The 15,528-nt window shown below is 34.8% G+C and overlaps 1 protein-coding gene across 1 annotated transcript; it reads left to right on the plus strand.

Annotated features, from left to right (window-relative positions):
- Positions 1 to 1,638: 1,638 nt before the first annotated feature.
- dhcr24 (24-dehydrocholesterol reductase) lies at positions 1,639 to 13,706 on the plus strand. Its single transcript, XM_079831684.1, has 9 exons — positions 1,639 to 2,098; positions 3,637 to 3,795; positions 4,019 to 4,124; positions 5,431 to 5,549; positions 5,644 to 5,907; positions 8,023 to 8,166; positions 9,241 to 9,438; positions 12,788 to 12,966; positions 13,114 to 13,706. Exons 1-9 carry the CDS (start codon positions 1,868 to 1,870, stop codon positions 13,265 to 13,267), a joined length of 1,554 nt encoding a protein of 517 aa, XP_079687810.1. The 5' UTR covers positions 1,639 to 1,867; the 3' UTR covers positions 13,268 to 13,706.
- The last annotated feature ends 1,822 nt before the right edge of the window (positions 13,707 to 15,528 follow it).

Here is a 15,528-nt window from a genome sequence, read left to right on the forward strand (position 1 = left end):
GTAAGTAATTAATGACAGAATTTTCATTTTTGGGTGAACTAACCCTTTAATGACGGACAGATTTTTGGGTGAACTAACCCTTTAAAGGAACACTCCACTTTTTTGGAAAATAGGCTCATTTTACAAGTCCCCTAGAGTTAAATAGTTGAGTTTTACTGTTTTTTAATCCATTCAGCCGATCTTTGTATCTGGCGGTAGCACTTTTAGCATAGCTTAGCATACATCATTGATTCTGATCAGTCCATTAGCATCTCATTCAAAAAATGACCAAAGACACTTTCAATATTTTTCCTATTTAAACTTGACTCTTCTACAGTTACATCGTGTGCTAAGACCAACTGAAAATGAAAAGTTGCGATTTTCTACACCTATATGGCTAGAAACTACTTTCTCATTCCTGCGTAATAGTCGCATATCTTCGCGGCCGTACCATGGCTGCAGCAGCACAACGATATTACAGCGCCTGAAAGTAGCCCCCAGCTAGGTAACTTTCAATGTGACCGGCACTAAGTTTGTGTAGTTGCAGAGAGAGTTTCAGGCTTGCAGCCGACAAATTGTGTTGTGGATTTACCTGTGTGATTAGCCATGGTTCTGTGTGTTGTAAAGGTCTGTGATAGTAAGTCGAAGGTATACTACCACCATGTTTCACAGAATACCAACGAATCATTGCGCCGCTGCAGCCATGGTACGGCCGCGAAGATCCGTGACTATTACGCAGGAATGAGAACGTAGTTCCTAGCCATATAGGTGTAGAAAATCGCAACTTTTCATTTTCAGTTTGTCTTAGCACACGATGTAACTGTAGAAGAGTTTTAAATAGGAAAAATATTGAAAGTGTCTTTGGTCATTTTTTGAATGAGATGCTAATGGACTGATCAGAATCAATGATGTATGCTAAGCTATGCTAAAAGTGCAACCGCCAGATACAAAGATCGGCTGAATGGATTCAAAAACAGTAAAACTCAACTATTTAACTCTAGGGGACTTGTAAAATGAGCCTATTTTCAAAAAAAAAGTGGAGTGTTCCTTTAAGATATGAAGTTGCTAAGCTGTTGCTAAATAAGAATTAATGCATGCCATATTTTTAAAGCAGATAAACTTAAATCTTTCCTTTTTAGCATTTTTCTGCAATAGTGGTTCCTGTTTGAATTTATAACTTGCTAAAATGTTCTAGGAACGTGCCTTTTTTATTTTACAACCATTAAGATAATGTTCTCAGAACGTTCAAGTAGCCTAATGTTTATCATAGACATTATAGGCTATTCATAAATTAGAAACCCTCATGCTGAAATTGCTGTTCTAAACCTTGGACAGAATTCGATATAAATAGCACATTACAGTATTAGACTCGTTTTTTTAAATGATATCAGTAAAAAGAGACAAACTCGTAAACTGAAAATATAAAGAGATAAACTCGGCAGAAGGTCAGACGTGCCTATCTGATCTGCATCACCTCATTTCTCAACTGCTGCATGATAATGAACACATCGCACTGAGTCAATGGTGTGACGGTGATTCCTTCTCTTGATTGGCTGAAGAGGCGATACGAAACCACTGGCGTCATCTGATTTGACGCTCTACTGACCAATCACCGCGCGCTGGGGGCGGTGCTCAGACCACCTGGACAAGTTCCTAGACGGTATGCAAAAATATAGATGACAACTCGTACGCGTGCAAGTGGTGAGACTTATCGCTTAACGAATACAAGAAGAAGAATGAAATGACAGTTTATTAGACCGCGTTAATGCATGTGTTTTTTCTTCGTCCGTTGTAAATACACTTAAAAAGCAATTGCCAAAGAAAAGACAAGCAACAAGCTCCATGCTTTTTTTAAATTAGGCGACTCGTGATTTAAAAACCTGTCGGAATGGATCCGTTGTTATATTTGGGTGGGCTAGTTGTTTTGTTTTTGTTATGGATTAAAGTGAAGGGCTTGGAGTACGTGATAGTAAACCAGAGATGGATCTTCGTTTGCCTCTTTCTCCTCCCATTATCCGTCATCTTTGATGTGTACTATTACTTGCGCGCGTGGATCATCTTCAAGATGTGCTCAGCGCCCAAGCAGCACGACCAGCGAGTCAGAGACATTCAGAGACAGGTAAAGGCATAACAAAAAACCCCATCATGCTTTATTTCAGTAATAGATTGAGCGTGGGATTTAAACTGTACTTTCATATACAATGTAGTATTTCATATACTTAAATATCGCTCTAAAGCAAATCAGGATCTGATTGCATTTTACTGTCCAATATTTATTCAGTACACTGAGATTGATATTGCATTCTGCATACAAATTAGAAATTAATATGCATGAAATGTGCCCGATCTATTAAGTTAGGGAGGAAGTGCCTCTTCAAAGAATTCTGATAAAATAAAAAAGACGGTATAATAAAAAGTAGCAAGCAGCTTCTCTACATGCTGTTGTATTGGAGGTGATGACACTGGGGGCGTGGCGAAAAGTTATTGACACGCCCCCTAGCCTACTATTCGACATAACAGCAACAGCATTTGTGCACCTATCAAGGCAACAAAAAGTTTTCGTTTTTGATCATTAAAATAAAGCTAAAATATAATCTAAATATTTTAGGAAAAATTTAAACTGAAAGAAATAAGTTGATGTACTAAAGTTACTTAAAACTGAAATGCAAAAAAATGAATGCTAAATAGAAATATATATATATATATATATATATATATATATATATATATATATATATATATATATATATGAATATGTCTCACACTAAATGAAAAAGAAAACTAAAAATATGAAACTGAACTAAAAAGGAAAGCTAATTCAAAATATTAATAAATACTATAATATTATATAAATAAAACTAAAATATCACTTAGGTGCATAAATATAAATATGTCTCACACTAAAATTAAAAGGAAAAATGAAAAAATTATACTGAACTAAAAATGAAAGCTAATTCAAAATATTAATAAATACTATAATATTATATAAATAATACTACAATAACACTGAGGTGCACAAATATGAATATGTCTCACACTATAATGAAAAAGAAAACTAAAAATATGAAACTGAACTAAAAAAGAAAGTTAATTCAAAATATTAATAAATAGGCTACTATAATATTATATAAATAAAACAAAAATATCACTGAGGTGCACAAATAAGAATATATCTCACACTAAAAGGAAAAAGAAAACTTAAAATATGAAACTGAACTAAAAATGAAAGCTAATTCAAAATATTAATAAATACTATAATATTATATAAATAAAATTAAAATATCACAGAGGTGCACAAATATGAATATGTCTCACACTAAAATTAAAAGGAAAAATTATACTGAACTAAAAATGAAAGCTAATTCAAAATATTAATAAATATACTATAATATTATATGAATAATACTACAATAACACCGAGGTGCACAAATATGAATATGTCAAACTGATAAAAATAGACTAATTACACAGTAAATTACATCACTTTTGGTCACAACCGAACCGAATCAAAATTAAATTTTTGAAACATAGTAGTAATATATATATATATATAAATAAATAAATAAATAAATAAATAAATAAATAAGAATGCATATAACTTGATGAGAGTTCAAAGCAATTTGATTTTAATAAAATATGCCGATTTAAATTTTCCAGGTGCGAGAATGGAAAAAAGACGGAAAAGAGAAAAAATATATGTGCACAGGTCGTCCAGGATGGCTGACTGTGTCCCTCAGGGTGGGAAAATACAAGAAGACGCACAAGAACATCATGATTAACATGATGGACATCCTGGAAGTGGACACAAAACGCCAGGTGGCTGTTGCCGAATATGCTTTTTTTAACAGAAAAATTGTTTAGATATCGTCTCCTCATTAAAAGTTTGGAAAGATTTCTTTCAGTGGACAGTAAAAATATATTAAGATAAGAATTTCAATTTGCATCACATGTGATTATTGAAATAATGCAATGTAAAGAGAGAGGAAATTTACAATTGTTACAAAAAACAAATCAAGCATTTACTTTGCCAATTTTCCAGGTGGTGCGTGTTGAACCTTTAGCTAACATGGGTCAGGTGACCGCTCTGCTCAACTCTATTGGCTGGACACTGCCTGTGTTGCCTGAACTTGATGACCTCACAGTTGGTAGGTTATGAGAGAGAAGTGAAAACGAGTCATTAGTAATTCCAGTCATGCTTCCTGCACGAACCTACGTAGGTTTGTGTTGTCGAAGGAGACGCTGTTGTCAGTGCTTTGAAATCAAATCCGCTTTGCATCATTACTGTTCATACCACAAGTGCTGAGGAAGCCTCCGGAGCTGAAATTCAGCTATGGTAATTTTGGTCAATTTGCAGGAAAAAGTATGTGAGCCCATGCACATACTATGACTATCTGCGTAAAAGGGTTCACATACTTTTCCCAGCATCTGTGCGTTAAGCCTAGTTGTGCTTGTTTGTTACCGAGTCTCAGATTACAGCAAACATCTAGATGCATTCAGCACACGGTAACATTTCTCTCCATTTAGATGAAGATTGTAAATCATCATCCCTGACCTGGATGATCTCTCCCTTTCTTTCCGCACGCTCCACGAGGGATTTGTTTAATGTCTCTGAGCACTTGCAGATATTCGCTTTCTTTAATTGTAGCATAACGTTCTCTCCTGATCAATATTATATGCCATGTGTGGTGCATCAGAGGCTGCTCCTAATTAGGTTATGGATGAGCATAGTCCCTGTTTCAATGAGGCAGATTCGATTAGGGTGGATACGGGTCTTATTGCTGAAAGTGTTTATAGATCCTAGAAAAGAGCGCTCATCGGCGGAGATACGTTTTATACGGACTCTCCTTCAAATTCATTTGTAATTCTGTAGAGACACAGTGCTTAGTAATAAGACAATGGAAAGGTGTGTTGTGTTTGTAAAGCGTTGGACGATAGGAGATATTTCTGGCCACATGTATTGATCCCTATATCTTTGAAACCGTAAGCACCGTATCAAAGCAATAGTTTTATACGATACCATTTCTAAAAGCAGTTTAGAGCTGTGCATCTGCAAGCAAAGGTCAGTCATTTGGACTTTTGATCCTTCCTTTGTAGCCTCCAGTTGGAACTTTTCCCAACAAGATATCATTTGCTGTCCCATTACTTAAAAAAAAAAAAGTGTCACGGAAGACTGTAGCAATGATGCTGACACTTCAGCTTTGCCGTGAATAAAGTAGATTTTTATATAAGTGTAATAATATTTCACAGTATTACAGTTTTTACTGTATTTTAGATCAAATAAATGCATCCTTGGGGAGCATAAGAACCCCAAACCTTACATTTTTTATTAAATATTAAATTTGCATTCCAAATATATATTATCAATGTATTTTGGGGCTGTTTATTGTGATAGAGGTCATCCCCATCAAGTGTTTGAAACTGTCTCTCATGATTGTCTCACGTTCCGTTCAGGTGGGCTGGTAATGGGAACAGGCATTGAGTCTTCATCTCACATCTACGGCCTGTTCCAGCACATTTGTGTGGCCTTTGAGCTGGTGTTGGCTGATGGTAGTCTGGTCCGCTGCACTGAGGTGAGTCCATCGTTACAGATTATATAAAATACAGACACACACACAAACATAGACATGTTACAAATCTATATTAAAACAAAATTCTTGCTCTCAGAAAGAAAACCCGGACCTGTTCTACGCCGTTCCTTGGTCCTGCGGTACTCTGGGGTTCCTGGTTGCGGCAGAGATCCGGATAATTCCAGCTCGAAAATGGGTGAAGCTTTGTTACGAACCTGTTCGTGGCTTGGATGCTATTTGCAAGAAGTTTGCAGAGGAATCAGCCAATAAGGAGAACCAGTTTGTGGAGGGACTGCAGTATTCTCGGGACGAGGCCGTGATTATGACGGGCACCATGACAGATTATGCAGAGCCTGATAAGGTGATAATGAACATTCTGTAATAAAAGAAATCTGTTTTTCTTAGTACTTTTTCTATGGCCCACTTATAGAAGCTTGTTGCTGCCATGGATTAATAAAAAAGGTAATTGGGACGAGTTGATATTTTCACAATTCTGAGAAAAATGTCAGAATTGAGTGTTAAACTCGCAATTGTGAGAAAGTCAGATTGCTTGTTTAACACAATATTGAGAAAAAATGTTTGAATTCTGTTAAACTTGCAATTGTGAGAAGAAAAAAAAATCTGAATTATGGTTAAACTCAAAATTGTGAGAAAAAATTCAGAATTGAGTGTTAAACTTGGAATTGTGAGAAAAAAGTTAGAATTGCGTGTTAAACTCAGAATTATGGTTAAAAAAGTCTGAATTGAGTGTTAAACTCGCAATTGTCATAAATTCAGAATTGCGTGTTAAACTTGGAATTGTGATGATAAATTTAGAATTGTGTTTAACTTGCAATTGTGATAAAACAAAGTTATAATTGCGTGTTAAACTTGGAATTGTGAGGAAAAAGTCGGAATTGAGTGTTAAACTCACAATTGTCATAAAGTTAGATTTGTGTGTTAAACTTGCAATTGTCATAAAGTTAGAATTGCATGTTAAATTTGGAATTGTGATGAAGTCTGAATTCCATGTTAAACTCACAATTGCGAGAAAAAAATCTGAATTGCGTGTTAGACTCGGAATTGTGACAAAAAATTCAGAATTGCGTTTAACTTGCAATTCTAACTTTATTTTATCACATTTGCGTGTTAAACTCGCAGTTGTGAGAAAAAATTCAGAATTGCGTTTAACTTGCAATTGTGAGAAAAAATAGTTAGAATTGCGTGTTAAACTCGCAGTTGTGAGAAAAAAGTCAGAATTGAGTGTTAAACACGCAGTTGTGAGAAAAAAGTCTGAATTGAGTGTTAAACTCAATTGTGGTAAAAAAAGTTAGAATTGCGTGCTAATCTCGGAATTATGGTTAAAAAAGTCTGAATTGAGTGTTAAACTCGCAATTGTGATAAAGTTAGAATTGTGTGTTAAACTCACAATTGGGATAAAGTTAGATTTGCGTGTTAAACTTGCAATTGGGATAATATTAGAATTGCCTGTTAAACTTGGAATTGTGGTTAAAAAAAGTCTGTATTGAGTGTTAAACTAGCAATTGTCATAAAGTTAGATTGGCGCATTAAACTCGCAATTGTCATAAAGTAAGAATTGAGTGTTAAACTCAGAATTGTGATGAAGTCCGAATTCCATGTTAAACTCACAATTGCGAGAAAAAAATCTGAATTGCGTGTTAGACTCGGAATTGTGATGATAAATTCAGAATTGCGTTTAACTTAAAATTATGATAAAACAAAGTTAGAATTGCGTGTTAAACTTGGAATTGTGAGAAAAAAGTCAGAATTGCGTGTTAAACTTGGAATTGTGATAAAAAAATTCAGAATTGTGTTTAACTTGCAATTGTGATAAATAAAAAAAAGTTGGAATTGAGTGTTAAACTTGGAATTGTGATAAAAAAAGTCTGAATTCCACGTTAAACTCACAATTGCGAGAAAAAAGTCAGAATTTCGTGTTAAACTCAGAATTGTGATACATTTCAGAATTGCGTTTAACTTGCAATTGTGAAAAAGTTAGAATTGTGTTATAAACTCAGAATTGTGATAAAAAAGAAGTCTGAATTCCATGTTAAATCCACAATTCCGAGAAAAAAAGTCAGAATTAAGTGTTAAACTATTACAATTCCAAGTTTAACACTAAATTCTGACTTTTCTTTCTCAGAATTGTGAATGTTAAAGAATTCCATGTTAAACTTGCAATTGCGAGAAAAAAGGTCAGAATTGAGTGTTAAACTCGCAATAATGAGAAAAAAAGTCAGAATTTTAAGATATAAACTTGGAATTACGATAATTGTGGGATAAAATGTCACTTTTTAAAAAAATTTCATTCCTTTGAGGAAACAAGCTTCTATACCCACTTGCCTGTTCTCTACATATTGGCAATGGCCCACTTTTTCAATGACACTGGTGTGTGTTTATTATGAAACATTTACAGTTAAACCATTATATTATCATACAGTTTCTTTTTCTCTCTGTCTTTCCCATTGTCTGTTAGACTAACTGTATAGGTCACTATTACAAGCCGTGGTTCTTTCGGCATGTGGAGGGTTTCCTCAAGCAGGACCGTGTTGCAGTGGAGTACATTCCTCTCCGGCACTACTACCACAGACACACCCGCAGCATTTTCTGGGAATTACAAGTAAATTACTCTGAAAAACTGCACTCACAAACAAAATTACCCAATTATAAGCCTTTTTTCCCCCAGAGCTTGGTTAATAAATCATTTAAACTTTAAATCATTCTAAGAAATTTTAGCAGCAAATTTGAATGTGATTTGTGAGAAGTCAGTTCTATTCAAGATCACACTCCTAGGAGAGTATATATCTTTATATCTATTTGTACATATGCTATTATTCATCTACATTGGGTCTCAAATAGTATCCCATAATACAACCATTTGATATATTCTGTGATTTTATCTAGTCTGATAGATTTATCTAATCTATATTGATCTAATCCAGGGTAACATGAGGAGAGTAGTATCCAAGTATGACTATCTCCACAGTTATCCCAACATTTTATATTTTGTACTGGATCTCTAGGGAATGTATTTTCCAAGAACTGTAATCATCTTACTTTGCATTTGACTCTTTTTGAGACAGCCTGTTACACGTTTTAACGTTCAATTTGGCTTTTGGTTTGTACACTCAAAGTGTATCAAGAATTTGAAACACTTAGTCAGACACATACTTCCTCCTCTATGGGTTGCATTAGCGTTATCATTTTTCACTTGTCCCATAATGCATATTTAAAGAGACAACTATCATCCCTTTCTTCCATCTTAATCAAGCCACGTGTCTCGCTCTTTCTCTTAACCCTTCTGTCTCAAACATACTCACACAGTTTTGATGCATTATATCCACTAAAACCTTCCATTAGCTACAGGAAATATGCGTTGTCTGTTGTTTGGCAGCACTAGTATAACATTACTCAATAAATTATGCAGCTAAAGCTGAGATGGACAAGGTCAGGACGGGAGTGTGCTTTGACTCTCAAACTTGACTTTTGTTATCATAAAGAATGGTGTGCACACTGTGTACTTTCTAACAGCACTTCCTGTAAAAATCCTGTAAAACATATTGATCTGGTCAGCCAATTTCCTTTCTGTCTTATTCTATATCTTGTATATACTTTTTCATCTACCATCCATATAAACTTTTGTTTGCTTTTCCATCTCATTTCCGTCCACCATTCCCTGTTGTCTGTTTTTCAGGACATCATTCCGTTTGGGAATAACCCGTTGTTCAGGTATGTGTTTGGCTGGATGGTTCCTCCTAAGATCTCCCTGCTGAAGCTCACACAGGGAGAGACCATCCGCAAACTGTACGAGCAGCACCATGTGGTGCAGGACATGCTGGTCCCCATGAAGCACATAAAGAGCGCCATCCTACGCTTCCACGAGGACATACAGGTGAGACACCTTTTAGACACATTTTAGTATAGCTTTTTTTTTTATTACGAAGGTTGTGTTTAAAATACATTTATTTCACACTAAGTATTGTCGTGGAAATTCTCAATACGAATATCTGACTTCACCACGGACAATTCAAACAACTCCCAGTTGTTAATATAAACGAACTCCATACTACAGTACCGATACAATACTACAGTACCTCGAGGTAATTCCCTTCTCGAATACTTCTAATACAACTCAATACTTCGAGGTAATCCCCCTCCCGAAGGTGACGGCGTCCCGTCGAGAAGCTACTATCACTACCCCAATCACTCGAGCACACAGGTCTTTAGCATCTATACACTCTCACCATCCTTCTCAGATGTACACCGGTCCAACACAGGATCATTAATACTAACTCCAAGTATTACAGCCTCACCCTGAGAACGGCTCTATAGTCTTTCAACACTATCACTGTCTCCGCTGTGGTCTTTTGTGCGTAGAATCTTTAGTACTTCTATTCCTCAGCTGCACAGCATATATACCTGACACGACTCCCAAGTTGCTCTTTGCAGAAAGGACGTTTTATTCACGGCCGGGAGATCACTGGTCACAACAACCAAATGAGTCTCCCAAACAGAAAAAAATACATGTACATTTAAACTTTACAGTTGAGTGAAAATCAATGCCACTCAAGTTACCTTCACTGTGATTTGTTCTGGTGATTGGTTCGTAATGATCTACGGTTCTATTTGTGTTAAGCACCTTTTTGTGTTAGTCTACATGGTCTTTGGCCTGAACATCCTGCGTTTTTCTGTAGTTTCATGTTAAATAACCCCTTGACCACTTCTGAGGCCATTATATAAAATATTTAAATCACAGTATACTACAAATTAGGGCTGGACGATTAACCGGAAACGAATCGAAACCGAAATTTAGAACCTCTAACCGACGCAATTTTCCCATGTCGGTTATTTCGGTTTTCAGTCACATCAAGTGCAGTTTGCAGGCTCACGGAAAGATGCAGGAGCAGTTGTCGTTGTTTATATATATTATATTATGCTCAGAATTACTATGGTAATTGCATGTTTTACACAGTTTATACAGGTAAGTTAATCGCCGTTCTTATATGCGCTGATACACACACAGAGACGCCGCGCTCAAGCCCCGAAGCCAGATCACTTTCACTTGCGTCCTCATGAAGTTTAAAGGCTTGCCAGTTTGAACATTAAAACGACTGCGCAATATTCAAGAACAACGTTATGGAAAACTTCTCCGTTCAGTGCTCATGAGCTTTTTTCTGTGAGACAGAGAGCCGAGCCGTGTCGTGTCTCTGACAACGGGCGCCAGATCACTCACTTGCGTCCTCACAAAGCTTTGTCATTTGTATGTGTTTTAAGGCCTGCCAGTTTGAACATTGAAGCGATTTTAGACCATCAGATGTGTATTATGTTGAACTAATGCCTGATTGTGACACACGAACACTCACAGACAGTAGCTCGCACATCGCGTGAAGATCGCGCGCAGAGAGGAGTGCAGAAACTCATTGTCAACGCTGCCCTGTGATTTATCACTAAAGTTGCTTAGAAACTCAACCGTTATAGCAAGTAAGTACAAACCAGAGCTTCATAATTAATCGAGACGGTATGACTAATTCACACACACAATCACTCTCCTTAATGCATTCAAATAAATGTAATGTAGGCTTCAAGTATTTTAAAATCACAAAGAAATTCACTTTTTCATTAGAAAAAAAATCCCACCTTTGATAGTAGAAAATATTTACAGTACAAACCTTATCAGTGGACTATGAGGGCAAAAAAAGGAAAGCAAAAAAAAAAGAGCAAAATAATCGTTCATTAATTGTAATCGAGGTAAATTGTTCAATTATTTTTGGTCAAATCGTTACAGCTCTACTACAAATCCATGAACATATTTACTGACATGCTTGCGACTTACTGATATAAATATTATAATTAAATTTTATTTGGAGTACTTCTTTATTGCACAATGCTCCTTATTATTAAGCCTAAAATGTGTTTTAATATCACTATTGGTAAGGATATTATGATCACTGTATAATATCAGTCTTTAAAGGGATAGTTTACCCAAAAATGAAAATTATGTCATCATTTGCTCACCTTCATGTTGTTCCAAACCTCTACGAGTTTCTTTCTTCTGTCAAACTAAATGAAGATATTTTGAAGAATGTTGGTAACCGGACAGTTCACAATAGCGATTGACTTCAATAGTAGGGGAAAAAAATACTGTCTGGTTACCAATATTCTTTTAAATCTGTACTATTTATAATATAATATATGTATAATTATAAATTATAAATCTGTTATTTTTTTGTTATTATTATTTTAAAATGCTAAAGTTTCAATGCAGGAATCTTTATTTATTGAAAAAAGCAGACATCAAAATATAATTTATTTATATGAAAGTCTGTTCCAGGAATGCTCAGACTTTATTTTACACAAAAATCGAAAGCTGCTATTCTGAAAACACATTAGGAATTCTCATGGGAACTCATGACTCAAAAAGCTTATTCTCTTCCAGACTACAAACTGAACAGCACTAAAGCAGCCAAATCAGAACAATGTCTACAATGTAAAAAGAGCCACTATTACACACACACACACACACACACATATATATATATATATATATATATATATATATATATATATATATATATATATATATATATATATATATATATATTACATTTGATAATTTCTGTTTTCTATTTTAATATATTTTAAAGAGTAATTTATTCCTGTGATGGCAAAGCATCATTACATCATTACTGAATGTTCAGCATCATTACATCATTAATACATCATTCTAATATGATGATTTGCTGCTCAATTAATATCTGATATTACTGGTGCTCAATTATTAATAATGGCTCTTTTTACTATCAATGTTGAAAACAGTTTTTGCTGCTTAATATTTTTTTTTCAAGATGAATAGAAAGTTAGAACAGCATTCATTTGAATTGGAAATCTTTTGTAACATTACAAATGTCTTTATTGAATACAAGTATTCATTTGATGAGCATCAATTCTAAAAATGTGCATATAAAAAGCAAGCGCTCACTTGCAGGAGGATACATTTTTTATCCGATAAAAAAACGTGCATAAACTACGATGGAGTAATGCTGCTGAAAATTCAGCTTTGATCACAAAAATACAGAAAGCAGTTATTTTAAATTGTAATAATATTTCACAGTATTACCGTTTCTACTGTATTTTTGTTTCAAAATTTTTTTTTAAAACTTGACTGACCCCACGTTTTGAATGATAGTGTATATTTGTTGTATTGCTTTTAGTGCATTTGTTCATGGTTATGCGTGTTGTAGGTGTATCCTCTGTGGCTGTGTCCCTTCGTGCTGCCCAACCAGCCGGGAATGGTGCATCCTAAAGGAGATGAAGATGAATTGTATGTTGATATCGGAGCGTATGGAGAGCCCAAAGTCAAACACTTTGAAGCCAGATCATCCACGCGCCAGCTGGAGAAGTTTGTTAGAGACGTTCATGGGTCAGTTATCACTTTTCACCTTTCTATTAATTGGTAAAGACTGGCCTAAATAACCAAGCTTTGAAATTCAGCCAAATTGTCTGTGATAAAAGTCTTTAAAACGTTATTGTCATAGGGTATTTTATAACACAACACTTCCATATCTAGATTCCAGATGCTGTATGCGGATGTATACATGGAGCGACAGGAATTCTGGGACATGTTCGATGGAACTTTGTATCATAAACTCAGAGAGCAACTCGACTGTAAAGATGCGTTTCCTGAAGTCTTTGACAAAATCTGCAAGTCTGCAAGACACTGAATCCAATCAAACCTGAAAGGTGTGACCAGCTGAACAGCCAAACAAACTGTACAACCCATTTGCTGAAGAACATGAGCAAATTGGGGCAGATACACTTAAAAAGCAAATACTCTTCTTTCCTTAAGGAGCACCAGCTAAATTTCAAGTTCAACCCCCTTGTCCCATGTCTATATTTGAGACAAAATATAAAGGCCATTATTATTCTTAAGGTTTAACACAATTTGATTAATTTAAACAATATGTAGTGCTTAACAGATAAGTAGTTTATGTACATTCAAATGTGAATACATATAAATTATACATTTAACTATTTTAGAGTACTTTGACTAATGACCTGTTAAGCATCATTTAACAAAATATTATTATGAAAATAGTTACTATTGAAGCGTTTCCACCACGTAATAAAACAATAAAAAAAAAATTTTTATCTCACAATTCTGACTTTTTTTCTTGCAATTGAGAGTTTATGTCTCACAATTCTAAGAAAAATGTATGTCTATATATAACAAAAAATGCATATATATACATATATATATAATATAGAGAGAGGAGAGAGAGGCCTAGATATAGCTTAATATATAGACAAACAAGCTTTAATAAATAATAAAAAATAAGAACATTGTCTATTTTCCTACATTGTGAATGTTTCCTACCTCACACTAGATGTCTTAACAATATCTAACATAAATGATTTATTTTTGAGGTGTGTTGAAAGGGATATTTTATATACTAAAAACATTAAAGCACTTAAAATAAGCCTGGCAATGTGTTAAGCATTAATGTACTTTTTACATCCATTAATACACTTTTTATTATCAAACATATATTTGTACTAATTATGAAATGACTTTTGTCATTAGTACAGTTATTGTCAGTTATATAAGTTAGTATTTTAAGTAAAAACATTAAAAAAAATCATATTTGTGGCCTTCTGAACTTGTTTTTGCTCTTTTATACTGTGTTCACAATATATGTTCTGTATTTGTATTTTCTGTGTGCTGAAACTGTGAATGTCACATACTTAGCAGTCTCAATATACTCATTCAAATAAATAATTTAAACCATCTACTGGCTGTCCTGCTGTCGAAATCATTGAATTCGGCTTTGATCAGTATAAAAAATGTTCATTCTCTAATAATGGAGCTTCTGCAGAGTTTTTCTGGTGTTAATGGCAGTGTTTAATGTGTATGGCTGGGTGGAAGTGTATTTATGGCTGAGGAATATATAGTATGCCATAGAAAACTATCATCCATCTGGTGCAAATGAACATTAACTGCTCCCAGTCTCTCCCTGTAACATGATGCCGGCACATTATGATAATGCCTTGTTCAGCAGTCCCCACCATGTCATATTAATTGACTTTACTTCAAGAGAACATTTTTCTCTTTCTGGCAACATTATACCCTCAAAACTAAGCCATCATACAAATCTTTGCTAATATCTATAATCAGTCATTAAAATGTACATGAATGAAGAAAGATTTTCCCTCTTTCTTATATATCTATAAGTTAAATAACAATTTTTTTGTGAACATTTTTAGCCTACAGATTATTCTGAATTCATGGATCACTGGCCATGTCTCCCTCTAGTGACTGATTTATACCTTCAAGTCTTTTCTTTCATGGTCCCACATGCCCATGATGAAACTCTCAGGTCTTCAATGAAGTTGGTGATTTTTTTTTTTCAGGAACATGAACCAACTTATTATTTTTGGAGTAAAAAAAATATATATAGATACACTGTGACCCCCAAAAAGTACTTTGACACTTAAGCTACAAATTAAAATGTGTAAATGTCTTCATAACAAAATGTAACAAATATATATATCTCGATCAGGCATAACATTATTACTGGTGAAGTGAATAACACTGATTATCTCTTCATCACGGCACCTGTTAGTGGGTGCGATATATTAGGCAGCAATTGAAAATTTTGTCCTCAAAGTTGATGTGTTAGAAGCATGAAAAATTGGCAAGCGTAAGAATTTGAGCGAGTTTGACAAGGGCCAAATTGTGATGGCTAGATGACTGGGGACTGTTCCCGGTCTACAGTGGTCAGTATCTATCAAAAGTGGTCCAAGGAAAGAATAGTGGTGAACCGGTGACAGGGTCATGGCCGGCCAAGGCTCATTGGTGCACGTGGGGAGCGAAGGCTGGCCCGTGTGGTCCGATCAAACAGACAAGCTACTAGTTCAAATTGTTCAAGAAGTTAATGCTGGTTCTGATGGAAAGGTGTCAGAATAAACTGGTTGTGTATGGGGC

The sequence above is a fragment of the Gobio gobio genome (assembly GCF_949357685.1).
Source record: "Gobio gobio genome assembly, chromosome: 12".
Taxonomy (NCBI): Eukaryota; Metazoa; Chordata; class Actinopteri; order Cypriniformes; family Gobionidae; genus Gobio; species Gobio gobio.